This window comes from Cervus elaphus, chromosome 20, assembly GCF_910594005.1.
Source record: "Cervus elaphus chromosome 20, mCerEla1.1, whole genome shotgun sequence".
Taxonomy (NCBI): domain Eukaryota; kingdom Metazoa; phylum Chordata; class Mammalia; order Artiodactyla; family Cervidae; genus Cervus; species Cervus elaphus.
Genome location: NC_057834.1, coordinates 132514121 through 132536347, shown reverse-complemented (window position 1 = coordinate 132536347; position 22227 = coordinate 132514121). Strand labels below are relative to the sequence as shown.

General features: G+C 38.6%; 1 protein-coding gene across 8 annotated transcripts in view; it reads right to left on the bottom strand.

The window, feature by feature from the left end:
• The window catches only part of GIGYF2 (GRB10 interacting GYF protein 2), a 129803-nt gene that overhangs the window by 71713 nt on the left and 35863 nt on the right, over positions 1 to 22227 (bottom strand). For all 8 annotated transcript variants that reach the window (XM_043878989.1, XM_043878985.1, XM_043878986.1 and 5 more), the window contains 4 exons: positions 21568 to 21663; positions 10852 to 10963; positions 6485 to 6596; positions 5398 to 5438 (listed from right to left, as the gene is read on the bottom strand). In XM_043878989.1, coding sequence (XP_043734924.1) covers positions 5398 to 5438; positions 6485 to 6596; positions 10852 to 10963; positions 21568 to 21663 — 361 coding nt within the window. The remainder of the gene's footprint in view (positions 1 to 5397; positions 5439 to 6484; positions 6597 to 10851; positions 10964 to 21567; positions 21664 to 22227) is intronic.

Genomic DNA, 22227 nt, shown 5'->3' with positions numbered 1-22227 from the left:
CATTCCTTTGGTTCCTTATAAAACCGAACTGGGGTAAATATTACCCACTTAATTTTTAACAGCTAAGAACAAATATTCACAAGAAAACAGCAAAAATAACTGAAAAATCATTTGGGCCTGACACTCAGACACACTCACATATTCATATATTTGTGGCAGAAAGTGATCAGAGCAAGTAAAGTAAGTACTAGCCTGACGGAAACTGTAGGGTGGTATTAGGCAAAATTAGGTATTAGATGCAAAATTTTATCCACTTTAAAGCTATTGTGCACATTAATCAAATAGTGATTTAAAAATTACAACTATTCACCTGAATGACTTCCAACCAAAGTAAAAACTTTACCTTTCTACTTAGGATCCATTGAATGGTATAAAAACTTCATAGATGCAAATATATTTATGTTTTTGTAGATATAAAGGTTTACATATAATGTAACTCAGGGAAAAAAACCTCCACTAGAAAAAGCAAAAAATAATTAGGCAATGAAGCATTTTCAAACCCAAATTCCTGTTTCAAACTTCAAATAGTTTTTTCTATAAACACACAATGAGTGTTTATTCACCAGTAGGAGGTTGGACGAGATGAACTCTATTATTTCTTTCCAAATCTAATACTCCATGAAAATTATGCTTTCTCTGCTATTTTAATTTTACATGTACGAGGATGAACCCTTTCCCTTACCTCTGGTTTAACTTAAGACTATTTTTGTATACTCGTCATTTCCATTTAAAAAAAAAAATCAAACTGTCCTCAACCAAAACAAGACCCAAAAATGTCACCCTATCAGATTTCAAACAGATTTGTTGCTGCTCCTCTGAAATCTCCCTTATCCAGTCCTATGCGGGCAAAGGGAAAGATGAACCCTCCCCACTGGTGATGACCCACGCAGGAATCATTTCTTGAAATAAATACTAGACAGTAAAGGCAAGCAGTTGTGAAAAGCAGGGCACGGCAGCAAGTCACATTTTCCTATTCTTTGACCAAAAGGAGAAGAAAATAAAGAACTCTGGAGTGGTCTAAGACTGATAATAGCAAAGTATATCAAGGACACAGAAACTTAATTATTGAGAACTTTTGCAGTTTAAAAATCTTAGACATTCTTAAATACTAGCTAGAACAGATTTTTTTCCAACCCAAGACTGCTGTTACACAGATAAGACAGCAGGAATTCTTATTTCTATAATAAGGTAACAAAATTCACCTAACCTGTGAAAATAAAGCAGTACTGAAGATTCACATGGTATGTTTTTTCCTAAGGGCTCCACATCACTTACACAGGTCACACAGAGAGGATGCCCAAAATGGCATAACTTGGACATGGACAGGCCTGTCTGGGCTCTCAGTCTCAATACAGATGCAGGGCCTTCTCCATTCAGGCCAGAGGACTCTCCCACCATACTATTTATACATAAACTTTGCATCTGAAAATTAGATACGACTTTTCCAAGACACATACGCACTGCCCCCCCCCCGCCCCGCCAAAACACTCTGTTGGTATACTAATGCTATTTAATAACAGACAGCTAAAAAATTCAATCAAATACTTTTGTCTAGGAGATCGAAAGCTTCTGAGAGAATGAGTCTTTCACTTCAAAGAAGCACACCTTCTGTGTTGAGGGGACTAAGTTTTCTGCAAAGGCCCCATTATCCATTCAGGTGAATGGAGTGCAAACTGAAAGAGGGGACATTTACTAGAAAGTGAGACCAGCAGCTCTAACTCTTGGCTCTATCGCTCACTTACCTGGGCCACCTGGGAAATTAGTGACAGTATCTCAGATACATGATCCAGGAGACCACAATGTCTCGGGTAGATGATCAAGGAGACCACAATGGAATGATGCTAAAAATGCTTGTGGAAACCAATACAGATAGCATAACAGTCCCAATAAACTGAAGACAGTTCAGTTCAGTTCAGTTGCTCAGTCGTGTCCGACTCTTTGCGACCCCATGAATCGCAGCACGCCAGGCCTCCCTGTCCATCACAAACTCCCGGAGTTTACTCAAACTCATGCCCATCGAGTTGGTGATGCCCATCGAATTGGTGATGCCATCCAACCATCTCATCCTCTGTCATCCCCTTCTCCTCCTGCCCCCAATCCCTCCCAGCATCAGGGTCTTTTCCAATGAGTCAACTCTTCGCATGAGGTGGCCAAAGTACTGGAGTTTCAGCTTCAGCATCAGTCCTTCCAATGAACACCCAGGACTGATCTCCTTCAGGATGGACTGGTTGGATATCCTTGCAGTCCAAGGGACTCTCAAGAGTCTTCTCCAACACCACATCAATTTCAAAAGCATCAATTTTTCGGCACTCAGCTTTCTTCACAGTCCAACTCTCACATCAATACATGACCACTGGAAAAACCATAGCCTTGACTAGATGGACCTTTGTTGGCAAACTAATGTCTCTGCTTCCTAATATGCTATCTAGGTTGGTCGTAACTTTCCTTCCAAGGAGTAAGCGTCTTTTAATTTCATGGCTGCAGTCACCACCCGCAGTGATTTTGGAGCCCAAAAAAATAAAGTCTGACACTGTTTCCACTGTCTCCCCATCTATTTCCCATGAGGTGATGGGACCAGATGCCATGATCTTAGTTTTCTGAATGTTGAGCTTTAAACCAACTTTTTCATTCTCCTCTTTCACTTTCATCAAGAGGCTTTTTAGTTCCTCTTCACTTTCTGCCATAAGGGTGGTGTCATCTGCATATCTGAGGTTATTGATATTTCTCCCGGCAATCTTAATTCCAGCTTGTGCTTCTTCCAGCCCAGCGTTTCTCATGATGTACTCTGCATATAAGTTAAATAAGCAGGGTGACAATATATAGCCTTGATGTACTCCTTTTCCTATTGGGAACCAGTCTGTTGTTCCATGTCCAGTTCTAACTATTGCTTCCTGATCTGCATACAGGTTTCTCAAGAAGCAGGTCAGGTGGTCTGGTATTCCCATCTCTTTCAGAATTTTCCACAGTTTATTGTGATCCACACAGTCGAAGACTTTGGCATAGTCAATAAAGCAGAAATAGATGTTTTTCTAGAACTTTCTTGCTTTTTTGACGATCCAGTGGACACTGGCAATTTGATCTCTGGTTCCTCTGCCTTTTCTAAAACCAGCTTGAACATCTGGAAGTTCTTGGTTCACGTATTGCTGAAGCCTGACTTGGAGATATTTGAGCATTACTTTACTAGTGTCTGAGATGAGTGCAATTGTGCAGTAGTTTGAGCATTCTTTGGCATTGCCTTTCTTAGGGATTGGAATGAAAACGGACCTTTTCCAGTCCTGTGGCCACTGCTGAGTTTTCCAAATTTGCTGGCACATTGAGTGCAGCACTTTCACAGCGTCATCTTTCAGGATTTGAAATAGCTCAACTGGAATTCCATCACATCCACTAGCTTTGTTCGTAGTGATGCTTTCTAAGGCCCTCTTGGCTTCACATTCCAGGATGTCTGGCTCTAGGTGAGTGATCACACCATGTGATTTATCGGGGCATGAAGATCTTTTTTGTACAGTTCTTCTGTGTATTCTTGCCACCTCTTCTTAATATCTTCTGCTTCTGTTAGGTCCATACCATTTCTGTCCTTTATTGAGCCCATTTTTGCATGATATGTTCCCTTGGTATCTCTAATTTTCTTGAAGAGATCTCTAGTCTTTCCCATTCTGTTGTTTTCCTCTATTTCTTTGCATTGATCGCTGAGGAAGGCTTTCTTATCTCTCCTGGCTATTCTTTGGAACTCTACATTCAAATGGGAATATCTTTCCTGTTCTTTGCTTTTACTTCTCTTCTTTTCACAGCTATTTGTAAGGCCTCCTCAGACAACCATTTTGCCTTTTTGCATTTCTTTTCCATGGGGATGGTCTTGATCCCTGTCTCCTGTACAATGTCACGAACCTCCATCCATAGTTCATCAGGCTGTCTATCAGATCTAGTCCCTTAAATCTATTTCTCACTTCCACTGTATATTCATAAGGTATTTGATTTAGGTCATACCTGAATGGTCTAGTGGTTAAACTGAAGACAAGTCGATACCAAAAACCATAAAGCCCACTTATATGTATGTGTGTTGTTGTTGCTATGTTAGTTGCTCAGTTGCGTCCTACTCTTTTGACCCCATGGACTGTAGCCCACCAGGCTCCTCTTTTAATGGAATTCTCAAGGCAAGAATACTGGAGTGCATAAGCCATTTCCTTCAACAGGGGATATTCCCAACCCAGGGATCAAACCTGGGTATCCTGCCTTGCAGGTGGATTCTTTACATCTGAGCCACAAGAGAAGCACCTTACACATGTACAGGCCCTTATTACCAACTGCCAGCAGCAACCTAACAGCCAAAAACTGCCACGCCTGCTTCAAAGCATTTCAAAATGCACTGAGCTGAACCTTTCTGTACCACCTAGATTTTACTTTAATCATCTTTTAATTCCATCCTTACAGAATCATTACTGTAAGATGATTCCTAACGAACAGAAATTATAATCTGAGTATTACAGGGCTTTTTCTGCCTCTACATTCTCCTGTGGGTATTCACAAAGATCATGCACAATTCTTACCCACATGTTTCTAATTCCACCCATTTCTCCACACATAAGAAGCAAATACATGATAAGAACAGTCTCTAATTTATTAAAAAGAACAAATCATTCTGGAACTTTCAGTATTTAAATTATCTTAATTTGCTGTCAAAGGGTATCTCACAATTGATCAGTATGTCAGTGTGTCTCAACAAACTAATCAAGTGCTGCTATTCTGCAGACTGTAAGACATAGCAGGAGCAACTTTTTTTTTAATCTACAACATTTTCAACAAAAGTGGATTACTTATAAAAGTTCAGAATCATTAGCATGGTTTAATAAGCCAAAGTGAAAATCTTATTAAAAAGCAGTCAATAAAAGCCACTATAAAATATTTTCATAGATCTAATGTGAAAATTGCCCCTTAAGAAAGACTGTCATTTATCAAAAAGACCAGATGAATAAATGACTAAAGTAAAAAGTCATAGTTTTAGACTTTGCTCTCAGATACAAAAGCAAACCTTCTAGCATTTTTTCTATTTCTTCTCAGCTGTGAGAGGCACTGGAAAAGGAGTTAATAGGCTGCTTCCTAACTTGAAATTTCAGTTCATAAGGTAGCCTTAATAAAGAATATGTCTTAAAGAGAACACACAGACTTAAAAAATTAAACCAAGTAAATCCTAATAGTTGTATTTATTATCCTTGGTTTCATGCAATACAGCCCTCATATAACCATGGAACTCTAAATGCAAGCAATGTTACAACCCCATCTACTGGAGAGAGGCAAGTAACTGAGTCAATTTTTAATAAAGGTATCCTTTGTAAGCCTTGTTAAGAACTAATGCCATGGAAATCCAGATAAAAATACTTCAAAAGAGTAAGAAAGTCTTACCTACATCTTTTCGTCCTGGTTTTTCAAAACGTCTGTCACCCCTAGAAAAGGGAAAATGAAGTTTCAAAAAAAACATGAGTAATACAAAGATTTCCCATCCATGACACCCACTTTCCTATCTTTAACAGCATTTCCTTTTCAAATTATAAAACAAATACATGGTTTTTGCCTAACATTTGGAAAACACAGAAAAGCACAAATATGAAAGCAAAAATATCCAATGTCTCACCTACCAATAGTTAGCTTCTATAGACCCAGTAACTTTTTTTATTAGGTACATTTTAAATTAAATTCATGTTTTATTTTAGGTATCTGCTGTACAGAGCTTTATATACTGCTTTCACAATGTGTTTTTACACATGAGTAAATATTTTCAAACTCTTCCTAATTTTTGTGGACAAGGATTCCTTGGTGACTCAGAGGTAAAGAATCCGCCTGCCAATGCAGCAGACGTGGGTTTGATCCCTGGGTTCGGATGATCCCCTGGAGGAGAAAATGGCAACCCACTCCGGTATTTTTGCCTGGGAACTCCCATGGACAAAGGAGCCTGGTTGGGCCACAGTTCATCGGGTCAGGAAAGAGTCAGACATGACTCAGTGACCAAATAACAACTGTGTGGATATGCCATTATATAAGAAACCACACTGAAATTAAGTTGTTTGGCTTATTTCCCATTGTTTTATAAATATTATCACATGGACATCTTTGTATATTATCTGTGCAACTGCTTTTGCTCATGTTGAAAGACTTCATATAAAGTCACAAGCAATATAGAGAAGATGCTTTGATTAACAGCAACAAACAATAAAATGAAAATGCTTGTCACTGAATACTAATCAAACAGCATATCTAATTAACTATTAAATATCCATGCAGGGACAAAAATATTAATGTATTTATCTAGAATGCTTCTTCCTTTAAATAAGGATCATTTAAACACTTCTAACATAACTCTTATTTAATTAGTAGCATTTTTTGAAAAATAAAACTTTGTAACTATACAAAGAGCATTCTCCTCTGCAGAAAGCAGAGAAGAAATGCTTTTACACCAAGAATCTTTATCCCAGGAGGTAACTCCTTCAGTTACCTTTCCTCCCAGCTCTGTGACCTGTGCATTTCCCTGCCGCCTCCTCGGCCAAACACCCCTTCTACTTCATCAAAGCTTCTTTGGTAGAAACCACATTCGCCTCTGCCTCTGCCTGAAAACAACAACACAGAGAAAATGGTCAGATGTCAACATCTGGCACAAGCTGAACACCAAACATTCATCTCTAAAGTGCTGTCTATACACAAAGCAGGATGTCCACATTTAAATATTCAGCAAGGCCCACTGACTCTTCACCAGCGAGACCAGTGACAGCAGGGAAGCAGCGAGACCAGAGGGGGATGTTTAAAAAACCGTGTCAGAGTCCCAGCTCCAGTCCTGAACAAGAACAGTGCCGACATCAAGCTCCTCAACAGAAACGTCAATAGTGAAATTCTAAAATCAGTAAACCATTATGACAAATCAAACCTTCTGTTGGACTATTTTCAATAAAAATGGAAAATGTGAGGAGTTTGAGAAGAGAGCAGACAAAGTACAAAAACCAGGCATAAATGTTAATTTCTTTAACTCCAGAGAAAGGATAATTTAAAACTGTCAACTCTATAAACTATCAATTTCGTGAACTAACTTCTTAAAGAATATTCCACACCAACCAAAGGCACTCTTTCCCATTTGCACAAATCTTGGGGAAAACTATCAGGCAGCACTAAATTCAAACCAATGTGCCAGTAAGAAAGTGTGCATGTAGGAATTCATAGAGGCTCCAGTGGCTCAAATGTACACTGGCCTTTACTGAAGGCAATCTGATTAGATTTATCAAATTTGACTCAATATTCTAATTAGAATTTATCCTAATAGAAATACTTGCATAAATATGCAAATATATATATATATATGGAGATTTTTGTTGCAAATTTTTGAAAAAGAGAAACATGATCAGTAAAGGACTGGCTAAGTAAATTTTGATAAAACAGTTCAGTAGAATACTAGGAAGCCATAAAAGATAAAGTACTGTCATTAAAAGAAATCTACACACACACACACACACAAAAGAAATCTACATTATTCTGTTGAATGACTAAAGCATGCGCAAGAGCAGCAAGAGCAATACATTTATAAAAAAATTACAATGTATACAAATGATATGATTGCATGGTTAGGATCAAGAAGGACATAAACCCAAATGCTCCATCTGGGGGCAGAAGGCAATATGCACTTTCAGCTTTATATTTTCTGTGTACTGTGAGGATTTCCCAACTAATGTACACCACTTGTATCCAACACACAAGCTGAAAACTGGGCGGGGGGCGGGGGGGGGGATTTGGTAAAAATTGTGCCTAGGCATGTATTTATATCTAGATAAAATCTTAGCCATTATCCCCAACTCACTTCTCCAACAGTAAAAAACCACCCAAGGAAAAATGATGAATCTTGAATAAAAGAATGAATCCATTCCAAAGCTAAATACAATTGAGTTAAATAATTGTTTCAAATATCCATACAGTATTTTTATTTTCTAGCATCACTTATCAAGAATTGACTCAGAATACAATTATACTTCTATATGATCTTATGATGGAATACAAGAATAATGCATAATTTTATGTATGTAATCATAGAACAATGATACCTTCTTTAGTCTAAGTATCAATATCTTCACCTGTAAAATGGAAGTGAGGACTAGAGTTGAACTATAATAATCCTAAAGTTACCTTCCAGTTCTATCAACTTAACTTCCACTTAATGTACAGTTTTGTACCTCTATCCTTAGGAAATACAGATGTATTATTTAAGATCTATCTTAAAAGAGTTTAATACACACTGTTAAATAACACTGTGGTGATATTTACAAAGATATTTTTAGGATGAAAGAAAAAAGTCCCCTGTCCTTTTAGAGAACAATTTTCTCAAGAAAACCATTAAGCACATAGCACCTTGAAAAAGCATTTTATTCTGGAAACATGTGAATATGAAAAACAGCATTCAAAAGCTGCCAGAAAAATAAGCAAACCACAAAATATTTCCTGCCAGTTATAACTAGCATTGGCACTGGTCCTCCTTATGAGCCCAAAGCTTTGTAAGTGGGCACAAAAAAAGAACCTGATTCTAGAGCTTTCCAGCTTGCAAAACGTGAGGAACACTCTTCACAGTGCAAGGCCCATAATCATCCATAAGAGTAGCTCCCATATGAGGAGAAGCAAGTAAATATAACATGGAGAACCTTTCATAAAGTTTAATTTAAATGACTGTCCTAATCTATGAGATTTCACCCTCTTCTTTGGGGGGATTAAAATATACTTCCTTTAAAAAAAAATAAAATATACTTCCTTTAATAATGAGGAAGGCAATGGCTGACAACTGTATAGATACGCTTTATTTTTAAACATCTTCACCAGACAAAATAAAAAGATGACAAATTCATATTGTTTCCCTGTTCACTTATTTAAATTTTACTGCTTCATGATAGTCAGAAGTATGAAAGTCAGCTGATTTTCACAACAAACTTCTCTCAAGTTGGAAAGAGGCAGGGCAATCATCTGATGTCAGGTCTGATCATGCCAAAAAAAAAAAAAAAAACCAGCTACACTAATCACTATTTATTTAACCAACAGGTTAAAATTAAGCAATAACTGAAGAAAACAAAACCACAGATTAAAGGTCTCATGGAACCAATAAGAATCACAGTTGGGACAATGGTATCAGAAGTATTTCTCACTAAGTCAGTTCATTCATTTAACTAGTTTCATGTCATCCATTCATATCAATGTTAATTAAGTCACTGCTTTTATTACAGTATCTTTCATACAAGTCCCATTTAAATTCTGAATGTAAGAGTCCTATTCCTATGTAATAGCAATATGCACTTCAAACCAGAAGGCAGAAAGAAAGTAATCAATGGTTCATCAGTTTCTAGACCTGGAATTTGTTTTAACAAGTATTTAGAGATTGGTTGGTATTTGCAACACACAACACTGGTGGTCACTTGAGGAACAAAAAACAGCTGCTTGTTGGCCTCACTTCTTAATAAATAAGACCTCTCACCGTCATGCCCTGAAAAGCACTAGAGGAAAAGCTCCCCAAGGGCAATCTCTTCTCAGTGCGAGCCCACTGCAGAAAAACCCAGGCAACATCCAAGGAGCAGGCCACAGTCACCCTCAAAACACCATCATCACATCCCCAAGCAGCACAGATCTCAGACGATTTCTGGACCAACAGAACCTAACTATGCCTGGGAATCTAAATGGCCTGTGGACCTTCTGAAACACACATGCTTAAATCTCACCTACCACTATATTCTGCTGCAGATATTTTTTCCTGTTGAGTTTTATAGATGATTCTAACAACTCCCCAAGTTAAAAACCACCATTCTAGAGACTGACAAATTCAGAAGGAAAACACATGGACAACCTGGTAACAGCACTTGATCTACAAGTAGAGTTTTAGTTAACCTCTTCATTATTCAGAACAGTTGCCTTCCCACATTCTGAATGAAACCCCTTCACAGGAATACACAATTTAATACAATCTCTATAAAGAATGGATATAAATCACTCTATTCATAAAGCATAACTTTAAGAAAAAAGAATTTAGATACTCCACATTCATGATCATGCCAACCTGGACGGTGCAATGTGTGGAGGCAATGACTTCTTTTTTTGCAGACATCCATCTTCCAAAAGCACCTTTGAAAACTGCAAGGTGTGTTGAGACTTCTGCTATGATTTAGCCAACTTAGAAGTAAAAGCTCAAGTAAATATTTATATTACAAACATTAAGAATGCCCTTAAGCAGCAGAAGATCAACAAACTCCAAGTAGGGAGCAGATATCAAAGAGCAAGTAATATCAATTATTCTTCTAAGAAAAGACAAATCTATAAAATATAAAACTACAGATTATATAAAGGATTGTTGCATAATGTTTTCTTTCTTCTGCACCCTAAAAAGGTCTCGTACTGAGGAGATGGCTTTTACAAAAGCCTCTCTCTGGCTGGGGACACTCCTGGCACATGGCCTTATATGGGGACCCGAGTCCCAGCGGCCTGCAGGGACCTGGGTGCCACTCCTGCAGCCAAGGCACTTCAGGGAGCTCCGGCTCTCAGTGTAAGGTCCCGGGGGGCGAGGAACATGGATCACAAATACTTGCCAAAGAGAATGAGGACCATCTAAAATCATTCACACTCAAATCTCTAGGCTCAAATCACCCTCTTCTACTCCAAATCAGGGGCTGTGGACTAGATACACTGAGAAATGGTTCCAAAAACAAATGGTCAGGACATTTATTATGCAGTTAATGTCAAAAAGCAGTTTTCAAAAATCAAATATCAAAATATTCTTAAAGTGATTTATTTATTTCCCTGTTCTCTTTCTCCACCGTTCCGTTATTACTTTTTTTTCACATGAAAGCTCACCTCGCCCTCGTGAAGAACTTCGACCTCTAGGAGCCCCCACCACTGTTCCTCCTCCTCCTCGTCCTGTCAATCGCAGGACAGCAGCACTATTTACGGACATGGAAAAGTTTCTCTGCCAAAAAAAGAAAAGAAAGGAAAAAAATGGATAAAACAGATAAAACCACATGTTGCTCCTCACCATCTCCCACAGCATCTATAAACCGGCATCTGATGACTACCAGCGATGAGAGACGATCACCACATGGCACACTAAGATGTTACAAATTTTGGGTTTAGCTGAAAATTTTAAACTAACATTTCAGATCAACAAACATGAACCACTAATGCCTTACACCATGTTAGGTTCTGTATGTACCCAAGAGGAGGCAAGATATGTACGCATCATCATGATAGACAGAGAATACACAGTAAAAGAGATCTGGTTTGAAAGGGTCCTTTAACTACTGAAAGGTGGAAATGAGCGGGAGTCACAAAAGGTCTGAATCAATAGTAACAGGATGAAAAAAAAAATGGATCATTTTGCCTCATTCTGCTCATCAGTGTGAATGAGCAATTCCAACTAGAGTTTAATAGAATGACAGCTATCAGGGATGAATGGGGAAAGGCAAAGAAAGAAGAGGGGAGGGGAAGAGAATGCTTGAGAAGAATAAACAAAATCCCACTCACTTAGTCATTAGCTTACATCTGCACCCACAGTCAATGTGGAAAAGGGTCAAACATGACAAGACCAGTAGTGGGGGGGCATCCTTCAAACATGAAGAGGGGACACAGGAAGACAAGAGGTCTGGGATTCAAAAATATGTTTAGTCGATACTTCTGGATAAATGGAACAGACATGGCTTAGGAAAAGGTAAAGCAGGAAGCAATTATAGAAATACTGGAAAATGATCTATGAAATATCAAAATCCTAGGCATATGAAACAATTTAATGAGAGAGTTTTAAACTCAAAAACTGCTGGAATACATCTTTACCTGAATTCTTTCTATACACTTGGGCTTCTCTGATAGCTCAGTTGGTAAAGAATCCACCTGCAATGCAGGAGGCCCCAGTTTGGTTCCTGGGATGGGAAGATCCACTAGATAAGGGATAGGCTACCCACTCCAGTATTCTTGGGCTTCCCTTGTGGCTCAGCTGGTAAAGAATCCGCCTGCAATGCAGGAGGCCTGAGTTCGATCCCTGGGTCGGGAAGATGCCCTGAAGGAAAAGGCTACCCACTCCAGTATTCTGGCCTGGAGAATTCCATGGACTGTACGCAAAGAGTCGGACACGACTGAGCAACCAAGCACAGCACAGAACCTAACAGACATCTGTGCAAAAATGCAGTGGTATGGGAGTGTGGGAAACCTGACTTCAGCAGGGCTGCGGCAACGGTCCTCGGGACAGAGAGGCAACAAGTGAGGCCTAGAGTACACAAGTTTGGTAGCAGCTAACTAAATTTCAGGGAAATAAAATTCTGCAATTCAACTACTTATTTTAAGTCCAAATTGTTTCCACTGTGTTTGGATTCAAAATCAAATGAAATATGATATTCCTATCTTAAAGAAATCAACATGTAATTTTGGTTTGAAAAACTTCTACTTTCATTACTAAATTTTTCTTGTTTTAATATGTGGATGATTTTCTCCTCATTAACTGTCACTACTTGTCTTTATCAGAACTGTATTCAATAGAATTTGTTCAGGTAAACTTTAGAAACTTATTTTTTTCCTTTGACTTTTATAGGCATATAATAATACAATCAAGTAACTTCAAAACTGAAGACCAAGATATAATTAATAATGGAAAACTAGAGGCAGATACCAAACTTAATCAATACTTACTTCAAACTGTATTTTATTTATTTTTTTTTTTTTGTATTTTAATAAAAATTATTTTTAAGAAAAGCTAGTTGAAACAAATGCATTAATTTATCTTGGGGCACACAGTAAACAGCAGTGTTACTGAATAACTCTTCTGGGATCACAATTAAACAAGACTGTGAAATCCCAAAATCTAGATTCATGTATTCTAATACTGGAAAAATAGAAGTCAGTGTTAAATGTACTGTCCATGCCAGAATCTGACACTGTTGAATACCTCATAACCAAAGTATTACATGTATGAAACTCAAACACACCCATCTACAGGGTTCAGGGAAACTCTCATATGCTTTCACACTTCCTAATACACTGCAGCTGAATGTGAAAGTTGGTATAATCTCTGGAAGGCAATATATATACTTATCAGATACATTTGTCAAAGTCTATTTCAATGTCCACCCCTTTTGACATAACACTTTCTCTTTTTACACGTGTGAAAAATAACATAAGCAGAATGATTTTAACTGCAGTACTGTTTGTAAAAGCAAAAATGGCAACTGGCTAAGTATCAATCAAAAGGAGCTGATCTAAAAATCATGATTCTACACAATTTTTTAAAAACATAAGGCAACTCTTACTTATTAGGGTTAACCATACAAAACTGGGCTTCCCTGGTGGCTCACTCAGTAAAGAATCTACCTACAAGACAGGAGATTGCATGCAACAGAGGAGACTTGGGTGAAAGCCGAGTCAGGAAGATCCCCTGGAGGAGGAAATGGCAACTTAACTCTAGTAGTCTTTTTTTTTCCACTCTGGTAACCATTCTTGCCTAGGAAATCCCATGGACAGAGGAGCCTGCCACGCTACAGTTCATGGGGTCGCAAGAGTTGGACATGACTTAGCAACTACACCACCACCATCATCATACAAAACTGCTAATATTCAATCATTTCTGATCCAGAAAACCACATTTCCTACAGTCCGCCTAATCAGGCTCCAGCCTAATAGCTGGAGTGAAGTGCACAGAGAGGCTAGACTGCCTGAGAGTGAACTGCGGCTCCTTTACTCAACTCTGTGCCTCCTTTTCCTCATGCATGTAATGTGAAAAGCAATCTACTTCATGGGCTGTTGTAAGCACTTAATACATTAACAAATAGTTAGGACAGGGACACATCTTAAAAGTTAAATAAATATGTCATTACCTCCCAAATAGATGCTTAGGTAGAAACAGTGTAGAACTGTATGCCTAACAGGCGTGCGAGCGTGTGTGTGTGTTTTAAAGAACAGATACAAAAGTAGCTGCAGTTGTACTAAATAGCAGCCGTGTGTGTGTGCGTGCGTGTTTTAAAGAACAGACACAAAAGTAGCTGCAGTTGTATTAAATACCCTAGAAAGGGAACACAAGAAAATGGAAATAACAGTTAATCCTGAGGGAGAAAAAAACCTAGGTCACTCATAGACTTGTTTTTCACTGTATGTGCTTTGTGAATTTTGCATGTATACACATGTATTGTCTAATAAAAAAATGCATAAATGAAGTGCCTTTCTTTCATGTCAAATAAATAAAATACGCCAATCTGGTAGCAGTTACTTAAATTACACGTGTAATATATGGAGCTTCATTGATTATGCCAAGGCCTTTGACTGTGTGGATCACAATAAACTCTGAAAAATTCTGAAAGAGATGGGAATACCAGACCACCTGACCTGCCTCTTGAGAAATCTGTATGCAGGGCAGGAAGCAACAGTTAGAACTGGACATGGACTGGTTCCCACAGGAAACGGATATGTCGAGGCTGTACATTGTCATCCTGCTTATTTAACTTATAGGCAGAGTACATCATGAGAAATGCTGGGCTGGAGGAAGCACAAGCTAGAGTCAAGATTGCCGGGAGAAATATCAATAACCTCAGATATGCAGATGACACCACCCTTACGGCAGAAAGTGAAGAAGAACTAAAGAGCCCCTTGATGAAAGTGAAAGAGGAGAGTGAAAAAGTTGGCTTAAAGCTTAACATTCACAAAACTAAGATCATGGCATCTGGTCCCATCACTTCATGGCAAGCAGATGGGGAAACACTGGCAGACTTTATTATTTTGGACTCCAAAATCACTGCAGATGGTGACTGAAGCCATGAAATTAAAAGACGCTTGCTCCTTGGAAGGCAAGTTATGACCCAACCTAGACAGCTTATTAGGAAGCAGAGACATTACTTTGCCAACAAAGGTCCGTCTAGTCAAGGTTATGGTTTTCCAGTAGACATGTATGGATGTGAGAGTTGGACTATAAAGAAAGCTGAGCGCCGAAGAATTGATGCTTTTGAACTGTGGTGTTGGAGAAGACTCTTGAGAGTCCCTTGGACAGCAAGGAGATCCAACCAGTCCATCCTAAAGGACATCAGTCCTGGTTGTTCATTGGAAGGACTGATGTTGAAGCTGAAACTCCAATACTTTGGCCACCTGATGTGAAGAACTGACTCAATGGAAAAGACCCCGATGCTGGGAAAGACTGAAGGCAAGAGGAGAAGGGGATGACAGAGGATGAGATGATTGGATGGCATCACCGACTCAATGGACATGAGTTTGGGTAGACTCCGAGAGTTGGTGATGGACAGGGAGGCCTGGCGTGCTGCAGTCCATGGGGTCACAAAGAGTCGGACACGGCTGAGCAATTGAACTGAATGCTTTTCAAACTTGAGAAGGACATACAGGGCAATGTCAAATCAAACAGCAACCAGAAGATCTTATTTGAGCATTAATTTTGTTCAAAGAAAACCTTTTATGTAGTTATATTTTACACATGCGTGCATTCATGTATGTGTATACATCTATGTGTAAGAGTATATGTGGTGGGGAGGGTGTGGGCAAGAAGTGCGCACACTCAGTTAACTTGCATTTTAAAGATAAAATACCCTCTTTAGGTAACATCAGGAAACAAGATATATAGCAAGAAGCTATTTTAGGTTATTAGAATTATTTACCTCCCGGATAGGAGTAACAGGGTGAATAGGTATGCAAAACTCTAGCCTAGGAAGGTCTAAGCAATTCCTGAACAGGTAACCATCCAAAATATTAATTTCAAAATATTAATGAATCTTTCGCCAGCTCTAAGTACTGTCCTATTCCAACATATATTATAAAAAGAAAGGACAGCAAGTGTCCAGAATTCCTAAATTTTGCATTTTTGTGCTGTGCTATGCTTAATCGCTCAGTCGTGTCCAACTCTGCGACTCCATGGACTGTAGTACACCAGGCTCCTCTGTCCATGGAATTCTCCAGGCAAGATTACTGGAATGGGTTGCCATTTCTTTCACCAGGGGATGTTCTCCACCCAAGGATCAAACTCCAGGTCTCCACATTGTGAGCGGATTCTTTACTGTCTCAGTCACCATGGAAGCCAATCTTTACATTAAGCCCTGGTAATTACAGCATTCAAATCTTAACACCTCAAGATAAACTTTTCCATTATAAAAACAAAATGAAGAGCTACTTCTTTAGTCATTCTAGAACTAATTTTCATGTGAAGGTGTACTGCACATCTAACTTTATTCCTTTTTAAAAAACCAACAGTTTTCAGCATTTATTGAATAATTTTTGATTGTTCAAGTAATCAGTGTAGCCCTTAAACTGTATCACATGTTAGTAACTAGTACCAAGTCCTTCCGCCTACTTACTAAAAAGCTTTTCTAACCCATGTTGTCTCTAAGAAAACTAGGCAGTCATTTAATGAAAAATAAAAAATGATTATTAAAAATATTCATAAACAATTGGAAAACTAATTACTAAAGACTGAAACTGGTATATTGAGATATATAAAAATAAGCTTCTGTATTAAAAAATATCATAAATGAAAACAAATGCAATTTTAAATTTAGAAAAATGAACAAGTTAGTAGATGGGTAGGATGAGGGGTGGGAGGGAGTTTCAAGATGGGATACATGTACACATACAGGTAATTCACTTTATTGTACAGCAGAAACTACCACAGCACTGTAAAAATTATACTCCAATAAAAAAGAAACTGAAAAAAAAAAAAAGAAAATTTAACAGGTTAGGTTTAGGACTAGCTCAAGAAAAAGATTACTATCCACCCCCCTCCTCCCCCAAAATGGCGAAGAACAAAAAATTAAAAGAAATATAAATGCAAGTATCTGAGAAACTCTGCACCAGGGAAGGAAATGCAAACTAAAAGAAAGAATACTTTTTCCAAATATGCAGAGAATATTTTTCAATAAAAATACTGTAAATATAGAACAAAGCTTAGTATATACACCACCACCTGCACAAAAAGGGGGAAATATATTCAATATTTACTTGGAAAAATACACAAGAAACTGCTAATACAGGCTGCCTTTCAGAAAAGGAGACAGACGGCTGGTGGAAAGGATGGGAGAGAGATCTTCTATTATGCACTGTTCTGTAAATTTTGATTTCTAAACCATATGATTTGGGCTTCCCTGACAGCTCAGTTGGTAAAGAATCTGCCTGCAATGCAGGAGACCCCAGTTCGATTCCTGGGCTGGGAAGATCCGCTGGAGAAGGGATAGGATACCCACTCCAGTACTCTTGGGCTTCCCTTGTGGCTCAGCTGGTAAAGAATCCGCCTGCAATGTGGGAGACCTGGGTTTGATCCCAGGGTTGGAAAAATTCCCCTGGAGAAGGGAAAGGCTACCCACTCCAGTATTCTGGCCTGGAGAATTCCACATGCTTTACTGCTCATGAAAAAAACAATGAAATCATGGAAGAGCAAGGGTAAAACAGTACAGGTATGGCAACAGTGAAACAAAAGTAATATATACCCTCATACAATGATTCTTCAAAGTGATCCAGCAGTATGGAGTGATTTGGTTTTATTTCCTAACTTTCAATTATAATCAGCTGGTAGGTGCAACTATCCTTAAGCCAATTTTTTGTTTTGCAATTTTTTAATTTTTTTGCCACAAGGGATGTAGGATCTTAGTTCCCTTAGTCCAGGAATCAAACCCATGCCCCCTAAATTGGAAGCACAAAATCTTAACCACTGGACCGCCAGGGAAGTTAAAAACAGTTTTGATTCCTGTAGCTTTGCAGTAAAGTTCTAAAACTGGAAGTATAGGTCTTATTTCTTCGCAAAACTCTTTTGACAACTTGGGGTCCTCTGTATTTCTATATAAATTTTAAGATCAGCTTCTACCCAAAAAGCCACTGGGGTTTTGGTGGGGATTGCACTGGCAGCAAATCATTAATAATATTAAGTCTTTCAAGGCTTAATAAAATGCTAATGCCTTTCCATTTATTGAGATCTTAATTTCTTTCAATAGTGTTTCTTCTTTCTTTTAATTGTACAAAGTTTCATACTCCTTAGTTAAATTTTTTTTTCCTCTTTTTTTTTCCATTTATTTTTATTAGTTGGAGGCTAATTACTTTGCACGGAATTTTCTTAATTTCCTTTGCAAATTGTCCATTGCTAGTATATGGAAATGCTTCCCTGGTGGCTCAGTCAGTAAAGAATCCACCTGCAATGCAGAAGACCTGGGTTCAATATCTGAGTTGGGAAGATCCCCTGGAGGAGGGCATGGCGGCCCACTCCAGTATTCTTGCCTGGAGAATTCCCATGGACAGAGGAGCCTGGCAGGCTACAGGGCATGGGGTCACAAAGAGTCGGACACGACTGAGCGACTAAGTACACAGTAATGGAAACACAACTGACTTTTGTGTACTGATTCTGTAGCATACAACTGTGCTATATTCACTTACTGGTGTTAATAGTTATTCTGTGGATTCTTTAGGATTTTCTATATGTAGGATCATGTCATCTTCAAACAGAGATAATTTTACTTCTTCCCTCCCAATCGGGATCCTTTTTATTTCCTTTTCTAGCCTAAGAGCTCAGCTAAAACTTCCAACACAAGGTTCAATATCAGTAGTGAAAGCAGATATACTATCTTGTTCCCAATCCAAGAAGAAAAGCTTTCAGTCTTTCATCACAGAGTATAATGTTGGTTGTGGGTTTTTCATAAAAGCCCTTAATTAAGTTCACTTCCATTCCCAGTTCGTTAAGTTTGCTTTCACAAAAGGGTGTTGAATTTTGTCAAATGCTTTTTCTGTGGAAACTGAGGTGATCAAGTGCTTTTCTTTTCTTCAATCTATTAATAGGGTATATTATATTGGTTTATGTTGCACCACCCTGGAATTCTGGGGATAAACCCCACTTAGCCATGGTGTATAATCCTTTTGATACGCTGTTGGATTCAGTCTGCATTACCAGCGTATTCTGACAACTGAAGATACACAAAAATAAACTACTTAAACATACTAAATGTTAACAAGTAATTATTTCTACATGGTGATTTTATAGGTAAGATTTACTTCTTCGTATCTTTCTGTATTTTCTATAATCAAATATGAATATCTTTTATAGCAAAAAAAAATAAGTATTTTATTGATTTTTCTCACTTATGAAAATATTATAAAGCAGAGATGAACAAACTGATGCCATATGTATGAATGTGAAATCTAAAAATCATTACTCAAAGAAAAAAACAAGCTGCAGAATATAATTATACAGTGGTGCTGTCACTTCAATCATGTCCGACTCTTTGTGACCCCGCAGACTGTAGCCTGCCAGGCTCCTCTGTCCATGAGATTCTCCAGGCAAAGATACTGGAGTGGTTGCCAGTTCCTCCTCCATAATATACAGTACACTATATTCAATATAGGCTTCCCTGGTGGTTCAGATGGTAAAGAATCTGCCTGCAATTTAGAGACCTGGGTTCAATCCCTGGGTCAGGAAGATCCCCTGAAGAAGGAAATGGCTACCCACTCCAGCATGGTTGGTTGGAGCATTTCATGAACTGAGGAGCCTGGGAGGCTACAGTCCATGTAAAATTTATAACCCTATAAGATGGAACTCTTATGGGTATATGGACACACAAAAATATAATGACAATATCAAAACATGAATGATGAAAATAATCTGATTCATAGTAATCCCTGGAAATGCAGAGAGGGCTACACCCCAGGCAGTCTCAACTGTGGTGAAGAAGAAATTTTGTTTCTTAAAACAAAGGTATACACAAATTATTTTAAGATTAGATGTATTTGAGTTGAAAATATTCAGGTCATTGTAATAATATTCTCTATACTATTTGAAATGCTTCATAATAAAAATATTTTTGAGAAAAATTAAACCAAAATATAACCAGATGTGCAATTTTTTTTTAAAGGAAATTCACCACTTTTGAAAAGAAACTTTTCACCAATTACTAGAGACAGGACCCTTCCTTTCCCATGCATTCTTTATAACAATAACAACTTTTCATCAATGAAAATATTTGTTGATGACCCTAGATGATACTGGGTTTCATGAATAAAGAAGGAACTATTAGCCTGATTTTGGACCTCCCTGGTAGCTCAGCTGGTAAAGAATCTGCCTGCAATGAAGAAGACCCTGGTTAGATTCCAGGGTCGGGAAGATCCCCTGGAGAAGGGATAGGCTACCCACTCCAGTATTCTTGGGCTTTCATGGTGGCTCAGACGGTAAAGAATCCGCCTGCAAAGCAGGAGACCTGGCTTCGATCCTGGGTTGGGAAGATCCCCTGGAGGAGGGCCTGGCAACCCACTCCAGTATTCTTGCCTGGAGAATCCCCACTGACACAGGAGCTCGGCGGGCTACAGTCCATGGGGTGGCAAAGAGTCGAACACGCCCGAGCAACTAAGCACACAGCACAGCCTGATTTAGGAGAGACCACAAATGAGACAAAACTGCTCACAAGCATGGTGCTCAAAGTCACCAAACAAACATCACACCTTTCTTAAAACTTAACGCGGGTTAACGAAGTCTAGTTTTTATTTGGCCACGCCTCGTGGCTCGTGAGATCTTAGTTCCCCATCAGTTCTGAACCACCAGGGAAGTTTCAATAAGTTCTCTTAATAGGCTTTTCCCTCTGAATAGACTGATTTCACCATGCACAGCACGGCAAGAGTGCAGAAAAAACACCCAGAGCTGTCACAAAAAATAATGAAAAATGTTCTGGAATTAGATAGTGGTGATGGGTTACACAACGCTGCATCTGCTAAAAACTATAAAAATGTTTAATTTTATGGCATGTAACTTAGGTCTCAATAAAAGTTTTCTTAAAAAGTAATGATGATTCTTCATTTAAAGTGGTATTCCAACAAAGCTCTTTCCTTCTCCATTTTACTATAATCACCACGGTGGTGGTGGTTTAGTTGCTAAGTTGTGTCCAACTCTTGCGACCCCGTGGATTGTAGCCCACCAGGCTCCTCTGTCCATGGGATGCTTCAGGGAGGAATACTGGAGTGGGCTGCCATTTCCTTCGCCAGCGGATCTTCCCGTCCCAGGGACTGAACCCAGGTCTCCTGCATTGCAGGCAGATTCTTTACCAACTGAGCTATGAGGGTAGCCCAATAATCACCATAGTTCGTTGAAATCAGAAACTCCATTATTTATCTATGGACATCGTACACTGTAACACAGAATCTGTTACTTTACAGCCCAAAACTCTTTCTCACAATTATCATTTTAAAAAATTTGTGACAGAAAAGCACCGTTTTAAGCACACTGTGAGCTGATTATTTACATTTTCCTTTAGTGGTAAAAACTGGTGGGAATTCAGGTTTAGCAGATTACTTTTGAAAAACGACAAGTTTCTGAAAAGAAGGCCCTCTCCCCTGAAAAATACCTTTTTCTCTCTAATCTAACACACATCCTTATCTCTACATAATATTCAACAGCCTCAGATCTAAAGCAGAATCTAGTCAACTCAGAGAGGCATCCATACGCCAAGAAGAGTAGAAGGAAGCAGGCCCTGGGGAAGGAGGACACTCCTGAGAGCCTAAGGGGGAACTTCCTGTTTTCATGCCTCAGTGGGAAGGAACAAGGGTGGGGCCTGAGGCTCAAAGCTACGCACACACCTGCTCTTCTTCCGTGAAGGGCACAAGAGCCAGTGGCAGCAGGGGCTCCTCCTGTAGGATGGGCAGAAATTCTTTATCCAGAAGGTCTGAAGGGATCTGTTTGACCAAACACATGACCATGAGATTAATACTCTCCCTGCAATTCTAAGAAGCAAAAGCAAGAAAATATTGTTTGGTTTACCTGTTGCTGATTATCAAAGATACGGATTAAAAGCTTATTCAGTCACAATGAATATTCTGACAGGGTCAAACATTAAGAAGCCCAGTCACACACCCTGTCCTCACATCAGACTACCACACTCAGATTTGATACACAGCACTGACCCTGATACTCCAGAGTGCACATTTAACTCAAACCACAGGTGGTGAGGAGAATTTTACAAGCAACTGTATCTGTTCTTAGCAATGATCATTAAAATTTGATCCTTAATCCATTAATAAAATTAACAGCAAAGTACACTTAAGTAGAAAATGTTATTTCTCACTAGTTACATAACAGAAGTGTACTTTATACTGTTTGAGTTTTGATCATTTATAAGTAACACAAATGAAGTACTATATTTTAAGATTTTCTCCCCACTAAAAATTTTACATTTAACTCAAAAGGAAGAACAAGAGAAGCATCTGCCCTTCTGGCTCCTAACATCTAACTGGAAAGAA